Genomic DNA, 21,101 nt, shown 5'->3' with positions numbered 1-21,101 from the left:
TCATATCCTCTATTATCTCAGAGCAGAGGTTCCCAATCTTTTAAATTTACTGCCCACCTTGACTATTTTTATTTATTTATTTAAATAATGACGTCATCTGTAACTGTCCAGTGAGGTTAACTGAAGAGAGGAATTATTAACTAAGAATAATAAAATAAATAAATAGTCATGAGTAATTATTGTAAAAAAAAAAACACAAGTTGGTTTTAGACAGGTTTTCTATTTTAATAATGCACTTTAAATGACGAACTAAAAATGCTGTAAAAGCTAGGTGTTATTATTATGTTTTTTTGGGGGGGCTATCGAAAACTTGGGCTATTGGCACATTATTATAATTAAAATTTAAACTAATTTTTTTTAGGAGTAATAAGGGTTTACTGTAAAGAGATCGAGTTTTGAATTATTTTTTAAAGTTAGGTTTTATGATATTTAATTCACGTACATTTCAAATGAAAGATTCTTCAACTAATTTTGGAAGCAAAAACCCAGAAAGTTTCGCAAGAAGAGGTTCATATAAATTTTTAATTGAATAACTCTTTTTTTAAACAAATGATTTAAAATTCAACAAAACTTTCCAATACTTCGAAATAAACACAAAATGTAAAACTACAACTCTAGTGCACTCGTCAAAAGATGATGGAACATAAATTAGCACATCCAATGACTTGCACATAGTGAATGGAGAAATGCATAGCGTGTTGCTTAATTTTTATTCGATTTCTTTGAGGATTCTCGTACTTCTAAGAAAGCAATACGGTTCTTTTGTACAACTATTCTTTTAGCCCAGTTTCACCTGCAATAAATAGCCCCTCAAAACTTTTGTAATTCACCATCCCGAAAGAGTTTTAAATGGTTCATTAATTGGCTAATTTCATTACCCATATAGGAAACCATTGTTTAAAGCTTAGCGGTCAAAGATTATTTGTAAGAAAATATAAAAAACAAAACAGAACATTTGTGACAAAAAATAAAAATTTATATGTTATTTGGCTCTCTGAATAGAATTCTTTGTGCCAAACTTCTTTTAAATACAATTTCAAGTAAATGTAGCAAATTTCAAATATACATATAACTAACAATGGAAACCAAATCAACTATGTGCCTCAAAATACATATTCTATGATTCAAAACTCAGTTCGTATGGAAAAGCAATTTCAAAAATTTGACACAAATCGCAAGAGTTTCTCTCTACAGCAATAAGAGAAATAATAATGCTGAAACGTCAACAAATTGTCTCACTCATTTCCTTCATTTTAAGCAATTATTCTTAAAATAATTTTACGACCGAACATACCTCCGAGTTATTTAATTGTTGAGAAACATGTTGCAACTGTTGTTGTTGTTGCTTTTTCTTAACTAATTGTTCGGCAGATTTTATCTCTTCCAATGTCACACCTTGCGTAGACCTCCTTGTTTCCCTAACTCTCTTCGCATGTGCCTTCCTCTGTGTCTCAGATTCTTCATCTCGTACCGGAGGTACAAACGACCTATTCACACAAAATGATATATTTGAATGAGAGAGCAGACAAAAAATACCCTTTGCTTTCAAAATTAATTAAAAAAAAATTATTGATTTCTCTGATTCTTGAGAATCGCCACACTTAAAATAACCTCAAAACCAGTTTGTAAAATAACAGTAACAATATGTAATAAGATTTAAAAGAAACTCCTCAAAATCTAACTTAAAATAGCATTTCTGCAGAATAACTTTACCCCTTCAATAACTAATGAAAACCTAAAGTATTACAATATTTTTTACTGATTACAGACATCCTTAATTTAAAATTAATGAAAATAATGTTGCAGCAACTCTCTTATTTTTAGACCGAAATATTCAACGAAACAAAACAAATAATTAGTATTAAGTTAGTACAAATTATTATAAAATCAGATCAAAACAGAAAATGAGTAATAAATCGAAAAAATAAACTTAATTTCCCTCAATGAAGAAATTAGAAGTTTACGTTGATTTCAACCGTCTTAAGTTTTTTCTGTTTGTATTTTAATCCATCCAGTTAGTTCATCAGCTTTGTGACTTGATAAAGCTTTTTTTTTTAATTAATTATTGATTTAAGATTAATTTTTAATTAAAAATTTTATATTATATTTTGTCCGCAACAGCTGCAAATAATTATTCGTAAAACCAAATTATTGTTACAGACACACATTGCGGATAGCAATATACTTTTCTGTATTAATATTTTATCAACTGTAACAAAACAATCATATTCTGGATTTATTGATAAGGAACCGAACCAATCTTGCAGAATACGCCAGGCTTGGTGGATCCCTTGTTTAACAAACGAATATCATGCTTTGTTTTCCATGTTATGAAATATAAACAAATACTGAACTCATTGTTTTGAACTGTAACTATTTTATAATAGAGTAACAAACAAAATGCAAAGTGAATTCATGCATGGTGCACTGGCTAGGCTTGTGTCTTGGTGGAAACATTCAGGATTTGATTCCCGAGAACAACCTAACGGTGTTCATTAAGAAAATGAGAACTACTGCAGTGGTAGGTAGTAAGAACTAACAGCAGAGGGAACCGCCGCATTATAGCCCCTTCATTGTAAAAATATAATTTTGCCAACCCTCGCCCTTTAACAGACGAATATTGCAACTCTTCATTTCTTAAGAAAGATATATGTTCTATGAACTGTTTAATTGTGAAGGATTATAAAAAAATACTTCATATAACCTGAACTTAATATTCAACTAGATAAGCTTAAGGCAAAACACAGCAAAAAATCCTGATTTGTCTTATGAGTGAACAAAAAGTAGAATAAAGCGAAACAGATCAAATTTCTGTCAGAGTTAATGCAGATAGTGCAATATATATTTTATGAAAGCTACTTTATAAAATAATACAATAAAATTGATTAATAAAAAATCAAACTCATTCTAAAATATGTTTTTGTAAGCTAACATTTCCTACAATGTAAAAACTTGACAACCAATAGAACTAAATCAAAAAGCAAATAAAACAAGCTATCCAATGTTATTTTCAAACTTCTGTCTACTTTCATTTCACAAAAAAATATTTTAACTTGCCTCACCTGACGAGTAAGCGAACTATCAATTAAGATTTAATATGAGCAGTATATGTCAAGCAAAAGAAATTCTAAAGTAAGGGATGTTCTAAAAGTCATTGTCATTAAGCTTGTACGATGAAATTTTAAGGTAAATTTTGTCACATTGGTGGATCCGATGAAAAAAAGTCTTTAACGCAGAAGTTTGGATGTAGTGATTAACTTAGGTACTTCGGAGTACAGTACACAGCATCTTTCAGTGAGTTATTGCAATGAACTATATGGAAGTGGGGAGTTCACTTCTTTGAAATAATTTATTATAAACGGTTGATCGGATACTCGTTTTGGACTTTAATAGAAGCGGTTGTTGTTTTTGGGTTTAAAAGTAGAAAATATTGAAGTACATGAACTATTCTTGTACAAAACCCAAAAACTTCTAAAATATGATCAAGTACAATAAAATGCCAAAACAATGATCAAGTAAAGCATAAAACAATTCTCCGCAAATAATTATAACTCGTCTGAAAGCACACTGGTAATTAGATGTTTACAGGAAATCTTAATATTTGTCAATCAATAAATTTTATTCGGTAAATAATACGTCATGCTTTAGCATTAAAATTTTTAACTGGGAACCACGCGCAAGCACTCATCTTTGGTACTCACACAGTTAAGATGCTTTATCTATATTTAAACGTGGTGTGAATACTGTCTTATAAAACATTGAAACATATTAAAACTTAAAGGGAAGAAATATTATTTCCAATTTCAGACAAAAAAATTTTTTTTTTACCTTCGGACTAGTTATCTAAGGAAAATATTTTCACTGAAACATATCACAATGTACATTGACTTGTATTGTGGGGGGGAAAAAAGACTCACTCAAACAAACCACAAAAATGAACAAATACAACTTTTACGGCAAATTCACACATCATAAAAGTATTCTTAACCAAAACCAATTTTATGGGTAAAAAAAAAGAGAAAAGGACTAGTGTCCTTTTAGAAAATTGTTTTAGACAAGTTATTTGACAAAATCACAACCAAAAATTCACACATTTTTTTCAAATAAATACCAAACAAATACCTAGACGGTACAGTGTTCTTCATCAATGGCAAATAACACTAAAGTCTCTTTTCAATATAATTAACAATAGTAGTAGAAACAAACAAGCAAATTCTCTTTCTAGACCTTCTCCTCACAAGAACAGACAGTGGACTACCAAATTCTCACTATAAAAAAGCAATTCAAATCAACTTTTGAAGAACTACAAACCAACGCAATCAAACGCCCAACGACACCAACATACCTGTGCAATAAAAAAAGTACGCCTCTTAACCATATGTACAACCAGTCACAAACAAATTAAAAACATTACTATTTAACTCGATGCAATAATCGCAACAAAAGACATTAACACAATAAGGCAATTTTCCTCGAATCTGAAGGATCGGACTGAATAAGACAATCAAATCTAATTTTCGAAATAGAAACAATAAAAAGATATAAAGAAAAAAATTTCGGTATTTCACACTCCTAATTTTTAATGTCAAAAGTAAAAAAGAACACCGCAACACTTTCATAGAAACTAAATTTCACTTAAGTATAGAAAATCATCACCCTTTCTTATCCTAAGGATAAATGAATTACATAAGAAAGGCAGAAAATAGTTTAAATTTCAAACAAGATATGAACAATCTAAACGTATACAACGAAACACGTAAAAACATCTTTTTTTTTACAACAGGCAACACTGATGTCCCAAATAAGAACATTTTCGACCACACAGTATACCTCAACAGCCAAAAAGAACATACCACATATAACTACACCTTAAATGTTAACACACTTCTTTTTTAAACAAATTATTATTTTTAATAGGTTAAACATTTTTGTAAATTATCTTTTGTATCATCAAATCAATGCATATTGCAATCTGTTTCTACAAAATATGTAGAAGAAATTATATGTGCTCTGCTATTAATGTAACCCGTTTCTAAACGCTTTTATTCAGGTTTTTAAATTTTTGTTTTGTTTTGTGCTAGCCGGCCTAAGTATATACAGGGTGACCAGAGTTATATGCTTCACCCACTTTTCTTTTAAACTGCGGGAAATTTCGAAAAAATAAAAAACACCTATTTAATCATTTTTAGTCTAGTTTGTTTTCAGTGATTGGCCCATTTTTTAAAATGGAACGTTATATTTTTTGTTGCATATTTTTATAGTATTTGAGCTCCTAAAAAAAACAAAAAAATTTTTTTTTGAAATCGGTTAGGTTTTTCAAAAGTTATGGTAATTTAAAATATGAAAAAAAAAATTCAGTTTATTGACAAAATCTCGTAATTTTTCTTAAAGAATCTGTTCAAACTGGGCACAATCAACGGATAGGCAAGCCCAAACTCTGGACTCCCACGCTTTGCTTGTAGCAGCAGTTATGGTGGCGAAGTCAAGATCTAGGCAGGTTAGAGTTATTCGACGTTCACGTTGTTTATTCAACAAACGTTTGGTGTGGAGTTATAGGAAATCAACTAATCGGCCCATACTTCTACAGAGAGAACTTAACTGGTGAAAGGTATCCAACTTTTTTTTTAAGAGACATTTTGCCAGTTCTGTTTGAAGATGTTCCTCTACAACGTCGGCTAGATATGTATTTTCAACAAGATGGTTGCCCGGCACATAATGCGAGAGTGGTTCGAGGTTACCTGGACAGAAATTTCCATGAGAAGTGCTTAGGGACTCATTGCCCCATCCAATGGCCACCTTGATCTCCAGACTTAACCCAAATGGACTATTTTTTGTGGGGATACCTAAAAAATAAAGTGTAAAGTATCCTTAATCCCGTGGCTTCAGTCGATGATCTGAAACGTCGAATAACTCTATCCTTCTAGATCTTGACTTCGCCACCATAAGTACTGCTAAAAACAAAGCGTGGGAGTCCAGAGTTTAGGCTTGCATATCCGTTGATTGTGCCCAGTTTGAACAGATTCTTTAAGAAAAATAACGTAATTTTGACAGTAAACTGAAATTTGTTTTTCATATTTTAAATTACCATAACTTTTGAAAAACCTAACCGATGGCAAAAAATTTTTTTTTGTTTTTTTTAGGAGCTCAAATACTATAAAAATATGCAACAAAAAATATAACGTTCCATTTGAAAAACAAAAGTTGGGATGCTGTATCTCGAGATACAGGGGTTTAAAAAATGGGTCAATCACAAAAAATAAACTAGACTAAAAATGGTTAAATACGTGTTTTTTATTTTTTCGAAATTTGCCGCCGTTAAAAAAAAAAGTGGGTGGAGCATATAACTTTGGTCACCCTGTAGATGAGGACACAATGTTTTTGTGTAAATAAAAAAATGAATATTATTTTTACGGAAGGCTAATATATTCACAAACATTTTATGAGAAAAATTATTGTAGTAAGTAAACTAGATTTTAAAAAGATATATTTTGCTACAAGCAGCTATTCTGTAATATTGTTTTACATGACTGCAAAATTTCTGGTTGCATTAAATGTCATCTGATTCCATTATTTACCATCAAAACGTAAACAAAGGTAATTAGATAATTCACACAAAAACAGCAAAAAAAAATCTGGCAGCAAAAAAGTGTTTACGATCAAAAAGCATTAATACAAAAGGGGAGGAACATGCGGAAAACTTCAAACTTCAACTTCCAAACTTTGTGAGATTACGCACTTGAAAAAGTTCTTGAAGATATTCGCTGGAGATAATTTACTTCCGCCTGGAGTAGTAGGAGTAGAAGGAGTTGCAGGAGCCGAGCTGAAATCCATCCCATTTTTAAAAATGACGTTCCAGATTTCAGTTTTGCTTAGTTAGATCACAATGTTGTTTCTTTTGTAATGATGTTTGGAAATTAATTAATTAAAATTAAAATAATTAACAAAAATTAATGTTCCACTAAGAATTAATGTTCCAACAACCTTCTGTAGACTCCGGAGATGGCAGTTTTTTGTCAAAAGAGTTTATCATTAGTTGGTGAGTTACCGGATATGACTACTAAAAGATGAAATGTTTGCATAAGGTATAATTTTATTTTACATTCGCTTTTACTCTTACATCTTCCCTCACGTAATTCTACAGGGAACAGATAGGAAACTATAAAAGCACCGCCACTTCACCTCTCTTTGAGTAAAACTCTCGAAGAAATCTGTACATTTAACAGAGGCCATTGTCTCAGTTCACAAATTTTTAAAATATTTACTATGATTTATAGGGTAAATTATTCACATTTTCGAACTGTTTAACAGTTTTCTATTCAATTGTGGGTAATATGACCATTAAACGGTGGAACAATCCAAGTAGAGAAGGAAAATGGCCAAACAGAAGGAAGCCAAGTGCTTAACAATAGCCTCTTCATTAAACTACTGAATTTACCGCCCAACAAATCAATTAAGATACCTATGATTGTTTTTGGGAAGAATATCTGATTAAATCAGCAATATCAATTAAAAACAAAAAATATTACCTTTTAAATTTTATATTCGAGCAATAAATTGGTTCTTATTAATTTCAAATATAATTGAATGACGCTATACCTTCTGACTTGGGCGACGCCTTGAGGGCTCGTTGAAGTAGGACTGGAAGTGGTAACTGTAGTAGTGGCAGTGACATTTGGAGAACTTGAAGCAACCACCAAAACTCTTGGGTCTTCCTTTCCTTGAATTCGCCTGTTGGGCAGAACAAAAAAAAAATCATTGGGTTATTTATCTGGGATATAAGTAAAAGAATCGCCTACATTTTCAAATGAAGCTTCGTTTGACCACAAAATTAAGAGCCGTGGACTGAGATAAAAGCAACCTTTTGCATTATATCTAACAAATAAAAAGTAGTTATATGCGAGATTAGAACTGGGAGTCTTCCCCTCGCAACCATTACACCATACACCTGCCCTTCAGAGATATGTTATGCTAAACAAGCCTCATTTCTTAGGGACAAAAAAATACTATTTTCGAGTGGTCATACTAGAATATTTAGGTAATTAGGTCAATAAAACTTAAGAAAAATAAATATGTAAAAATCTTCGCAAAAGAGTATTATATTTAATTTCTGCAATAAATTGTGAAATTAATCACTTATTAATCAAGCTATTACCAAGCACTTTACCTTCAAATACTATAACACACAAACATACATTTGATTATGAAAAGAGATAAATAATCCTTATAGTTTGCCAATAAATATAACCCACGTGCAAGATGGAATTTCAGCATAAAGCGCAATAAAAGTAAATTTCAAGCAATCAAACAAATTTCAAATGTTTTGTTAAGGAATTTCTGTTTTTAAAAATTTAGTTTACACCTACAAATGTTTTCTGCATGTATTTTCTTCATTATAAGAGATGGATAAAATATTTACTTATAATCTAAAATTGAGACTGTTAACATTTTTATAATTACCGTACATACTATACACATCAACGGTTATTTTACTTTTTTTTTTCTTTTTTTTTACGGAAGAGAAGTAAACGAAATGAGATAAGCTAAATATATTTTGTACACCTATGTTATAAGAACATGATAAAATACAAGAATTTAAATGATTTCAAACTGAAACTGATGAAATTTTTAAAATTCCGAATATTGTAATAAAATTTAATGTGAAAAATAAAAAAATACGAAAGTTTTTTTCCTAAGCGATTTATTTAGAGTAATGAACTTGGGGGATTATTAATAAACCCGATAATGACTTAATATAAGAATACTATCGATATAATTGATCTTTATAATTTTATTTGAATTTTTTTACAGATGAGGTAAAAGGAGAACGAGACAGGCTTAATTTGATACCAGTACAAGTCTCAAAATAAAAACAAGAAAAACGAAAAAATCTCACCTTGCGAAATGTTTCTCTTTGAGTGACGCTGACCTAGTAGGAGTAGAGTGCAGTGCCGGACAAGAATTTCCGGCATTGATTTTGGCCCTCAGCGCCAGGTACCGACTGTAGAACCTTTTCATGCAAATACACAAGCCACACATTTGCAAAACAAAATAAAAAAAAGCATGAAATAAACAAAAAGAAATAAAAAGCTATTTATTAGATTAAGGAAGGCTCGCACAGTGATAACTTGGACATATAATAAGCAATTAACTTTTAATTATCAAATAAAATTCTCCCAATTTTCTACAAAAAGCTCCCATCTAGATAAAAATATGCTCAGAATTGAGAACCTTCCTGTACTGAAATAAAATCAATAGGCCGAAGCAAACATAAGAAAATATATGTACAAATCAATTAAAAATAATTAGTGTAACTAGTCTACATTAATTTTCTGTAGAGATTCAAAGAAAAGAAAAAGCAATCTCATTTTAAAATAACTAGAATCTAAACAGTTGTTTTATGTTTTTAAAGCAAATTAAGCTCTTTTGATGCCGACTGGTAAACAATTACGTTGCTATTAGTAAAATACAAATATAAAAAGATCATACTTTTCATCAGCTTCAAAACTCTGAGTTCTCCTTAAAACAACTTCTTGCAGCGTTTCTGTTCTTGAAGGGATAGTTGGTTGTGGAGGCGATTTAGTTGGACTTTCAGTGTCTTTATCGGCAATTTCTAAAATTAAATAAATATTTCATTAAAATCTGATGATTTAATTTACTTAATTTGTTTAATATCAACCACTTTATGAATTTCTATTGGTGCAATTAATAAATTATGTATTTACTAGTATAGCAGGTCCATGAAGATTAACTTACAAGATGGTCTCATAAATATATCCAATGTCAAATATTTTAAATATGATACATTAGAGCCTTATCTAATGAGTAGTAATTTCTACCGATAAAGATGGATGAAGCAGTTAGCAAAAATTAAAAGAAAATCATAAGGACACGTGAAGATTAACGATAGAATTTGTTGCGCTAGTGGCAATTTTTGGCACATTTCTATAAAAATTCATAATTTTTTTGAAAACAAAATATTCTGAGACAATTAGGTGCTTGTTGATGATTACAAAGAATAAAACAAAATAACCTTCATAAATAAATTTATTAGCGAGGCAAAAGTTACTTCGACGTGGAGATTTCAATTTAGGTCCAACCTTCTTAAAAGTTATAAAGGAGATAATAATTACTAATGTAACAAAAACCAAGAGTACATAGTCTTTATGAATGTGTGAATTCATAGGTTACATAGGTTTTATTTGGGAGATTACGCGGCATTCTTTAAAATGATGAATTTCATTTAACGTTCCAAGCCATTTTTTATTCTTACAGTCGATACATTACACTGTTTAATGTAACGACACTGGAAGATAAATGTTCTAAAAAAACACATCTTTTTTATCTTACTTATTATTCAATTCTGACTTAACATATGTAACTGCTAAGTGAAAGAATTTAGTGTATATTTAAAGAATTGTAGGCCACTTTGTAGCACAACTTTGGGGCGACAGCGGTTGGAAGGGCACGTATACTTACTCGTTAGAGAAGTTTTTGTTTTAATGAATGTGTACAGACTTTACTAAAGCTACGAGATTGCACATAAACTGAATATAAACTCCAAAGGAAATTGGAATACTTAGGTAAAAATTTACATGGGAATTAAAGGAAACTGTTTAGTTTAGTACATTGATGTTAAGGAACATCAATAATGGGAGAGATCACAGAAGCAAGAATGATGGAACACAAATGACCATTTGTGGATATCTTGATATTTGAAAGCATTTTTTTTTTTTTTGTAAGTATGAAGAATATGAGGAAACGTATACTTGGTTAAAGAAGTGTTATGTTTATGGAGGGGTAAAATATAAGCCACCGATCGAAACGGCCTTAGTTCTGTTACCAAAAGGTTTAAGTCAATTTTAGAAACACAACTTACTGTAAAGAACATTTTTGCTAATCATTTGGTGGTAACGAGGTATAAAGAAAATCAATGTACTTACTTAAAGTTAGGTTGGGTTTGGAAACATCTGCCGTTCTACTCCTAAAAGAACCTGGTCGTCTCCAAGATGGCACCCCTCCTTCTGCTTCAGGCTGGGTTTGTTGTTTAGGCGGTACTGATGGAACCTAAAGTTCATAAATGAAAATACAAATAAATTAAATAGAGTTTTGTAGGATGAAAAAAGGAAATTGTACTTGTACACTTACTGGAGGATTAGGAACTGGTTTGTTAACTTCACCCAAACTTGGTAACCGAGTAGTATCTTCTTTATTTACTCTGTTTTTCTTTTCTGCAAAGCATTTAAAGAAATCTATAGTATTATACAGAACTTGTAAATAAACATTATCATGTTAGTATTTGTCAAACGCTTCGGGACGAATACAATCGGAAACTGAACAGAGCACAACCTCCATAGCATCACACTTTTACATTCATACATTAACTATTGCATCAAACGTGCCGAACCGTTTGGCTAGTTTATAATTAAATGCATTATAATTTGTAGTGAAAATTCTAATTTCGTTTAGGATTACTTCCGCAAAAATCAGAATAGGATCAAGTTATGTCTAAAGTAAGTCATATATTTGAAAATAAAAATAAATAAATTAAAAGAATATTCAACACCAAATAAATATCACACTCAAATATGAAAAAAGAAGTTTTGACTTTAAAATCAAGCTTAAACAACCAACAAATCATCTTTTTGTTTAAAAAATATATAAACAGGGCTGCCATACCATTAGATAGGAATGATAAGGTAAATAGTAAAAAAAGATTTCGTATTTCTGCAAACAATGCAAAGAAACAATCTACACTGAAAACTGCTTACTGTTTGAATGCCTCACCTATATCTCTTTCCTCATCACTCACTCCACTTTCATCTGAAACATCGGAACTTTCAGTGTCCGATGTTTCAGGGCTGAGTGAGTCAATATCATCATCCGTGTCTGCATGAAAACAGTCACAATTTAGAGTTACTCTCTAAATAATTATAATGAAATAAATTAAAAAAACTTTTGTACATAAATGAGAAAAGGAAATCTTTCAATATTTTTTTCTTTATCTAAAATAAATCCACATTAAAAATTCTTAAAAAAAAAAGGTGGACCATATATCAAACTACTTCAGCCATTTATGTACTAGTAATTCCTTCAAGAAAATATTAATCATAATCAAACTAGTGATCATAACAGATGGTGATACTAGAGAGGAAAGAATCTGAAGTTTGAAAAACTAGTGAAGATAATAAAATGTACAAAGTTCTTAAAGCATTGTCTTAGTAAACTGAGGAGGGTCCTCAGCTTAGGTTATTAGTACAGAGAAATTAAAACGTGTAAGGTTAAACAGTTTTTATAAGGGTTGATGGGCAAAAACTGAACTAAAACAACACAATAAGTTCAGAAAATAAATTCGCATAAACAGCAGAATTGACGTAGGTTCAAAACATATTATTTTCAGTTCCAAGTATGAAATAGAGAACTGAACACATAATAGAACTAAATCAGAAATCACTTTTAAAGAGAAAAATGACTCTGTAGAGTAACTGTAGCAAAGAAAGTGCAAGAGCTTCCTAAAAATTGAATAATATTTCTGCAAAAATAAAATATTGAATCAATTGAGTTCCTTAAATAGGAATTAATGATATTTATACAATAGATCAAAATAATCGCAATGTAAGACACACAGCAAGTGGAGAGTGAAGGTTAAAAGTATTCTCTTCAATCGCATTATGTTTTACATTTCATGGCACAGTGAACAGTATGTAGGCTTCTAACATTTCTAAGACATTTGCCTACCATTCTTTTCAATGTTTAAAATAAAATTGAATATTAAAAAGTTGAAATATAATCTGCTTCATATCTTCTATGAATACTTTTCAAAAAAACACAGAACGTGTAGATCAAGAATCCCTTCAATAACACAAAGAAAGTGAACAGCAAGAGAAGAACAGCTTAGTGAGTTTTCGTATAAACACTTATAAGTCATGTTATTGCAACCTTCCCTAAATTTTGGAAAATATATTTAAAAAAAGAAGTTTTGGGATTTTTTTTAAATACTTCTACAATTTCTATATGGAATTGTGGAATTAAACCAAGGAGAGATGATGAACTCATTTACACTTAAAGAATAAATCTCTTGACTAGAGTGAAATATATGCTATTCAAAATTATATCTTGAGATTCGTTAAACATATGAGGCTACAAGATCGGTAAGGCAATAAACCTAATTTCAAGGTCACCTTTGTCTAATAAAAACTCTCTTTGAAAATAAACAAAAATTAACGTAGAAATATTAAAATATTCTATTATATAAATCCGAGAGAGTGATTAAACATTTATTTATGTTAGATATTAATAACGTACAATTCAAATTACAAGCGACAGAATTGCATATATCTAGTTATGCAGCTTGATTTATTTACTTATGAAATAAGAAATTAATGAAAATATTTTAAGAATGATTAGTTACATAAAACTATTCTGGTGCAATTAATGCTTACCGATATTACTTTGGTTTTGGGCGGGAATTTCAGGCTGGATTTGTAGCTCCACCTGTTGTACTTCAGGAACTTTTGGAGTATTTTCAACATTTTCTTCTACTTTCAAATTTTTTTCTGATTTTTCAGAAATAATATCATCTTGTACAGGGAACCTATTCATGATATTCATAATTAATTTCATCCTAAATATACAAAATACTGACATTCATTTAAAAAAAAGAAAACTTACGGTTTTTTCACACTTTTCTTCTTATTAATAAAGTTATCTCTAGGAATAGTAGCCTGCTTCTTTCGAAGATCTTCAAGCACTCTTACGATTTCATTTTCAGCCACATCGAACGCTGTTTGCCCCTAAAAGAATAAAAATAAAAATTAATTGTTGAAAATGTTGTTGGTTAGAAAGGTCCCGAAGTGAGAGATAATACCGTCACTTTTATCTGTTATGTCACATATGTTTTTTGTATCCCTGACCAGTATCAGAGGTCATTCAGAGGTTGATTAATCAGTTCGTTGTAGAGAATTTGACTTCAACCTCAGATGACGGAATGCATCAGATGAAAATATGTGGGCGGTAAATTTTTATATATAAAAAAAAAGATTTTTAATAAATATAAAACAACTTACTACGCAATTTTTAATGTTCATATCACAGAAATTTTCAACCAACACTTCGCATGCTTCCTTTTGACCCCAATGCGCAGCCGCATGAAGTGGTGTCCAACCATCGAAATCTTGAGCATCTATATCTGCTCCAGCTTTCAGCAGCATGCTATAAATGAAATTCACTTATTAATGTAAAATGAAATAGCAAAAATAATATGAAACCCACGCCAAATGGTGAGGGAAGTACGAATAACGCGAGATAATTCTCAAGCTCAGTAATTTTTTAAAAATGTTGGTATTTAAAATAAAGTTGGAGATGGAAATGAAAAATTAGCCTTGTTTTAAGAACAATGTGGTCAACATTTTGATTTTGATTTTTTTATGTGGCTGGTTATAAAGCAACCCCATTTTGTATCTATAACCTTCCTAGTTTAGGGGTTCAGCAATAGTAGAGTGATCGTTATTTATTTATTTTTTTATGATTAAGGCGCGTCAACATCTAAGGTTATTGGCGCCCGGAGCTTTTTTCAGTGCAGCCGGCCTCCGGACAGTGTTCTCTCGTTACAGACATCACTGTCCATCACCGGACAGTGAGCTGTAAGAAGCTCCTAGGAAGAGAAAATCTAAAATATAATTCGAACCGGGACCTCCGCGTGGGAGTCCAATATGCTAACCTCACAGCTAATCCCTTCCCTGTGATCGTTATTATTTTTTTTTTTTTTTATTTTATTTTATTTTTTGGCGCATCAACAGCTGAGGTTATTAGCGCCCGGAGCTTTTTCCAGTGCACTGCCGGCCTCCGGACAGTGTTCTCTAGTTACAGACAACACTGTCCATCACCGGACAGTGAGCTGTAAGAAGCTCCTAGGAAGAGAAAATCTAAGGGTCAGCAGCTGGATTCGAACCCGGGACCTCCGCGTGGGAGTCCAGTATGCTAACCTCATAGCTAATCCCTTCCCTCGTTATTATTATTATTTTTTCAACTATTTACAAATAACTCGTTCTTCTAAAAGCAACTAACTTTATAATTCTACTTAAGTTTTTGAAATTCTAACTTACTCCATAACTTTAAGATATCCTTTAGCTGCAGCAACGTGTAAGGATGTTGCTCCAGTTTTTGGATGTGTCTTATCCTGAATATAACCATTACTTAACCAATTTTTCGCATCCGACAACATCATTCTCTCTTCTTCAGTTCTGGCATTTTCCGCATCAATACCTTCAATACAAAATAATGATAATAAAAATATTTAATGGAAAAATCAAACGATTTTTTTTTAGAAATTTAGTTTTTGCAAAAAAGATAGCCTTCAATACTGTAAACGCTCATTAAAATAAAACGTAAATACTGTATTGTGCCTAAGACAAAATTTCCATCGTAGGCCTTACAAATGTAATGTTCAAGTTTAAATAAGACTACCAGCAAAATCGAAAAACCTTCAACAGTCGATATCCGATGGACTTATAACAGGGAATAGTGGTTAGATATTTTAAACTCATTACTCATAGATGATGGTCAAAAATTATTGCCTAATATGGTATCTAAATCAAATATAAAAAATCCGAATTTTCCATTCGGAGCTGTGAAAACTAAATCTGCAAGATTAAAATACTTGGTCTTATTTTTAGAAGAATTGTTATCGTGTCGATTTTAGTTTTTGAGATTTCGCCAGTGCATTTTAATAGATTTTGTAGAAATGGTTTTTACAAAAAGTAATCTGTTTATAAATCTGTGTGGACAGCATAATTAAGAAACTAATAAAATCTCAGAAAGTTCAAATTTTATATGTGGAATACGGGACACGACAATTAGATGTTGAACAAAATCTACCGAATGAAAGTGCCACTTAACCTTTTCTTAGAAACATATTCCCAGAAAAATCCTTGCCACTTAACCTTTTCTTAGAAACATATTCCCAGAAAAATCCTTGCCACTTAACCTTTTCTTAGAAACATATTCCCTGAAAAATCCTTGCCACAACCTTTCCTTAGAAACATATTCCCAGAAAAATCCTTTTTAAGACAGTTCTGGGTAAGATGGCGTTATTCTTTCCCCTTAAGAGACATTCAAGTGTAATATACGGTCTAATTACCTACGTAATAATACAAATGAAATATGTAAGTAAAATTCCAAATTCGAAGAAAATCGATTGAATGAAGTTGGGAATATCATGTACATGGCGGTAAAAAAAAATCTTCTAAGTGTTCGCGCGATATATTTTTTTTTTTTTTAATTTGCGCTAATAATCTCTTAAACGTTTTTTTCTACATTATATAACATGTAATGATGATTTTAAAAAGTTTATACTAGTTATAATTTATTTTTACTTGCCTTATTTATGGTAATAACCATACATGTTTTAAAAATGGAAACATAAACCGAAGTAAATATAGACTTCAGTGATAATGTTAATTTTAGATTTATTTCAAACCCAGAAATATCCGCAATGGTGGCCAGAGCAGTGTGAATTATTCCTTAAAGCTAAGGAATAAAGAATTAAAAAAAAACTTTTAAAAAGCATTACATTTATTGCTTACAAATAATACCTTAATTTATAAAGTTTCTGGTGTTTTCTGTAAAACTGGTGATAAATTAGCCAATTCTAAATAAAAAACTAAATGAGATCGTTGGGTATGAGAGCTAATGATCATTGTAACTGAAGCACTAAAAAATCAACTAGTTTTTGGGAATATCTACACTGATAAGAAAATCGGTGACATTCCTCGGTAAAGTTTTTGACAGTAAATTAAACCTGGCCAGAACAGAACATGCAAGGGCAGCAACTGAAGGCTTTTCGTAGAATTGTAGGTAAAACTTGCAAAGATCTAACCCAGATGAGATGATATTATGCTCTAAGGTTATAACATCTAGATCATTATATGCGAAGTTAGTTTAAAGTTGGTGCGTTTCGAAGTAAGGTCTGCTAGATAGCGTTTTGAAGTCACCCAAAGAAGAGCTTGTCTGGCGGTCAACGGTGAACCCAAAACTACACCACCATTTGCTGCCATGGTAACTTTATTGGGAATTCCACTTCTATTGGTGGAAGTGAAATACCTGGCCTAAGGAAAGCTTGTTTCGAATAAATCAGAACAAGTTTATGGCTAGGAAACCTTATTGTATTTCTATTTTTAATTTTTTTTTTAAATCTTTTATTGCAATTTACCACTGCAACAGTTGTTGCAACAAGCAAATATGGTGAAAGAAATAAAAGGAAATCATGAGTGGAGAAGGCACCCAATGGTACTCCAGTAACGTGCTTTGCTCTCACGATAAGAGAAGATCACGAGGCTATCTTCTCTTCAATCTCCTTAGAGGATTACCTGGTAATGTGGAGGAAGATAAGTGTTCTATGAGAGGGCTAGGATGAGCTGCTTTAGAGGAATGAAATTTGAAGAAACGAGTGTTAGCAAGATCTGTACTGAAAGGATTTTTGAGGTCATTATGCATAGTGAGGTTAGATACATAGAACGGAGCGTTAAGAAGTTTTCGAAGTATTTTTGACTGTAATGCCTGGATGCTTAGTGAGTTGGAACGCTTAGTCGATCCCCATACTTCGATGCCGTATGACCAAATGGGTCGAAGTAGCATTAGATATAAGAGTCTTTTGTTATGTAGGTTAAGTTTCGATCGTTTGTCAAGTAGTTTGTAGCGTTGGTTAGTTTCTTGTCTTTTCAGTCTAGTATGGGGATTCCATGTCAACCGTTGCAGTCCAAGGTAGCGTACTTTGTCCACAGTTGGTATAGAAGTAAATTTACAAATTAAATTTTTGTTTTTTTACAAAATGGTAAAATAGATGGAAGATCTGTAGCAGAGGACTGTTTTGAAACGAAAGAGCTCTTGGTCGTGCCACTTGTTGAATGGACAACTTCCAGTCTGAGCTCGGTGCTATTTTTTGTTGTATTTCTGATAAGGATCTTAGTTTCTAAAGGTCTTTGTATTAGCTTGAGAAACCAGGTTGCGCTGAAACAAAACTTTTGTGCCTTCTTCCAAAAATCGGTGCTGAAATGTTCCAGAAGAATAAAGGAGTTTCTCCTAGCAAAGATGTTCTTCCAGTGTGGGTACGGACTCATACATGTAAATACAGAAGAATATAGGGTAGCCACATCCTCTCTTTCCTTTAGTCGCTCCATCATAAATCTTAATGTGCTCGAAGAACTGTCGGTCCAGTTAGGGACGATGATTTTTTGCTTTGTCACGGCCCATGTATCAGTCTACAAGTTGGCTACCTTACTGACTTACAGGGTGGGTAGCTTTATGGGACTAAAGGTTAACCGTTGCTAATTAAAAGTAGGTGTACCCAAACTAATAATAATTCAAACAATAGAGTCCTGCTTTTATCTAACAATGAGAACAATGTAAACAACATAAATTGTTTGCTTAAGTTAAATGAAATTTTAGGGCCAAAATCTCTGCTGAACCTACGGAAATTGTTTACCTAAGGCTATTGTCATTCTATCTCACAGTAATGACGATGAAAGTAACGTTTATGTTGTTCTTGGGGTTGAGAAATAAAAAAAAATCACACTAAGCATCTAATCTTAGAATGGAGTGAATCCTAGACCACCAAATCAAAATGATGTGGAATTAATGCCGTGCTTAAGATGATGGGCCAATAACGAGATGGTACAACTTATTAGAAACATTCATAGTACAAAAGAATTCAAAAATGAATTTACTTGCCAATACTCTGCCTGGAAAACAGTACTTTGTGTTGATTGTATATTTGAAGGCAATAAACTAAGAAAGGTATGGCCGATTGAGAGGATGGAAGTATTAAGATAATTACAAAAAAAATGTAAAGTATGTACTTTGTTTAGAATAAAAAAGAAATGGTAACAAAATGTGTGAAGAACAATATAAAATGATGTTTAAAATACAAAGCAGATTAAAAAAGGTGAGATAAAGGTAAGTTAGTTAAAAATGGAAACCCAGACTTCTAGTGCTAAAAATACAGGTCTATTTCTGAATATGCAATAAATATTTTAGCTTTACCTCTGTCGTCGATTTGTTGTTGGAGCATATCTTCCATTGCATCACACTCGGCGACGTCAACGGCCAATTCTCCATCATTATTAACTGCAGCAACATTTGCTCCATTTTCAATCAGGTACCTAGCAAAAAAAAAAAAATTATTAATAATTAAATAATGAAATTCTAGTAATTTTACCACATCGAATGTTCTACACGGATGCATGTAGTTTAATAATTTTTTTTTCGATATAAAGTAAATTGAGCGTTGCAAAACAGTAAATAAAACCAAACTAAATTTTTTGAGAACATAATAAATTATAAATTAACTAACTTGGCAATACTGATGAAACCACAGGAGGCGGTCGCATGTAAAGGTGTCCAACCTTCATTGTCTCCCTTATTTACGTCGGCTCCATGTTCAACGAGGAATTCTACTAGGTCCAAATTGTCATCTATACACGCCTGAAATAAATTATGTATTTAGAATAAACACATTTTGTTTAACAATAATATAATACAACATATATTAAAGGCAGCGTTCTACTCCTTGCTCCAGATCAAAACAATCTCTCAGGCAAGTAAAGTTTTCTAATGATAGATATATTCCATAAATTTATTTTTTATTGCAAATACAAATAATATTTAACATGTAAGTAGTAGATAGGTGATAAAATTTAATTTTGAAAATGAATGATAGCTTGATTTTCTTTCCACTTTGCTCTGCCCTGGATCAATGCTCTCCAGCACCTCAAAGTGAGCTCCCGCATGTCCGCATCTTCCTCCTCTAGCCATCTCCTTCTAAGCCAGCCAATTTTCCTTCAAGATACCCTTCAGCTTCTTTACCGTATCAATCTTTTTTCCAGTTCATGGTTAGAACGCCTTGATCACTCAAATTTTCATGCTTTTATTTCTCGTAATCACTTTTGGAGAATCGTACAGCTCCTTATTATCCATATTTTTTTATGGAAGGTCTTATTTCCTCCAATAAGGGGATGATTATAACTTTTTGAAACTAGCCAGGTCTTATTTGTGGGTTCAGCTAAGGGTCGGATGGCCTTTTTGGAAATTCTTACATTTATTTCACAGCATACGAATGCGAAAGCTGTGCTTCAACAACTTTTTGTTCTTTGTTTAAGGAGTAAGGAGTATTCGGCCGCCAATCTGTCCTTAATTACATTGTTTTGCTTCTCTCGATTAAAAACGGCGCCTAAAATTCTTAAACAACACTTACGCGTTCAAAGAATTCGCCACCGTATTTATGTACCAAGCTCTAAGCACCTTGCCATGATATCGAAATGTTAAAAGTACTCTGCTATCGACCAACAGATTTTTTCTATGGGATACCATTTACCGACATCCCTCATCCTTAAGGAAGAGATTCGAGAGACAAGGACAGCTACAGAATACTCTCACAAGCGTTCAACATCAGAATCAACACTCGCTAGACGCTTCCCTATCATTGCATCATATATTATTCATATTTAACTTTTTTATTCCTTGATATTCCCTTATTTAGCAGCTCGTTTTTTATATAAATATATGTAGTCAAATGTCGATACCTTTGTGTTTATTAATTATCTAATTCATAATTCTATCACCTCATTTCGTTCATACCCACTCACTACATCTGCACGAGCTTTTCTCCTGCAGATCAGAACTTCCAAAGCCTTCAGAATCCTGGTTACAAGCAGTGTTCCCTCTAAGCTGTGCGCGTGTGCGCGCGCACATAAATTTTAAACAAAGCGCACATGAAAAATATTTGCGCGCACAAATATTTTTGTAGATTTAAGTAAATTTATGCAGAATGGTTAAAACCAAAAGACAGGGGAGAGAAGTTATAAAATAAATGCCATTAATAAAAAATGTAATCCTTAATTCTAAAGTTGTTCAATAATAAGTAATTGTGAATTGTTGTTCTTGTTTGTTTGTTTTGACAAATGTTTTAATTGAAAAATTTAGAAGCAGACAACGTATTTAAATTTTCTTATTTTTCATTTGAATGGAAAAGGGAAGCCACAGTAATCAGCTAAATTCTGTCTTCACGAACTATTGTGTTGACTTGATTTTAGGGTAGTTTTTTTCACTGT

At 31.8% G+C, this 21,101-nt stretch overlaps 1 protein-coding gene across 12 annotated transcripts in view; it reads right to left on the bottom strand.

The window, feature by feature from the left end:
• The window catches only part of LOC141450538 (protein phosphatase 1 regulatory subunit 12B-like), a 67,805-nt gene that overhangs the window by 27,305 nt on the left and 19,399 nt on the right, over positions 1 to 21,101 (bottom strand). For 4 of the 12 annotated variants that reach the window (XM_074121126.1, XM_074121127.1, XM_074121133.1 and 1 more), the window contains exons 2-15: positions 19,346 to 19,476; positions 19,036 to 19,154; positions 15,102 to 15,261; positions 14,064 to 14,208; positions 13,669 to 13,790; positions 13,440 to 13,591; positions 11,785 to 11,886; positions 11,146 to 11,228; positions 10,941 to 11,064; positions 9,487 to 9,610; positions 8,894 to 9,007; positions 7,597 to 7,728; positions 6,737 to 6,820; positions 1,295 to 1,487 (exon numbers count right to left, since the gene is read on the bottom strand). In XM_074121126.1, the coding sequence (XP_073977227.1) occupies positions 1,295 to 1,487; positions 6,737 to 6,820; positions 7,597 to 7,728; positions 8,894 to 9,007; positions 9,487 to 9,610; positions 10,941 to 11,064; positions 11,146 to 11,228; positions 11,785 to 11,886; positions 13,440 to 13,591; positions 13,669 to 13,790; positions 14,064 to 14,208; positions 15,102 to 15,261; positions 19,036 to 19,154; positions 19,346 to 19,476 (1,785 nt within the window). The remainder of the gene's footprint in view (positions 1 to 1,294; positions 1,488 to 6,736; positions 6,821 to 7,596; positions 7,729 to 8,893; positions 9,008 to 9,486; positions 9,611 to 10,940; positions 11,065 to 11,145; positions 11,229 to 11,784; positions 11,887 to 13,439; positions 13,592 to 13,668; positions 13,791 to 14,063; positions 14,209 to 15,101; positions 15,262 to 19,035; positions 19,155 to 19,345; positions 19,477 to 21,101) is intronic. The other 8 variants (XM_074121128.1, XM_074121135.1, XM_074121136.1 and 5 more) reach the window with 5 other exon arrangements.

The sequence above is a fragment of the Rhodnius prolixus genome, unplaced genomic scaffold, assembly GCF_049639745.1.
Source record: "Rhodnius prolixus isolate KJV_2025 unplaced genomic scaffold, Rpr scaffold_2, whole genome shotgun sequence".
Classification (NCBI taxonomy): Eukaryota; Metazoa; Arthropoda; class Insecta; order Hemiptera; family Reduviidae; genus Rhodnius; species Rhodnius prolixus.
The sequence above is the reverse complement of the archived record's forward strand: the minus strand, read 5'-3'. Positions and strand labels throughout refer to the sequence as shown.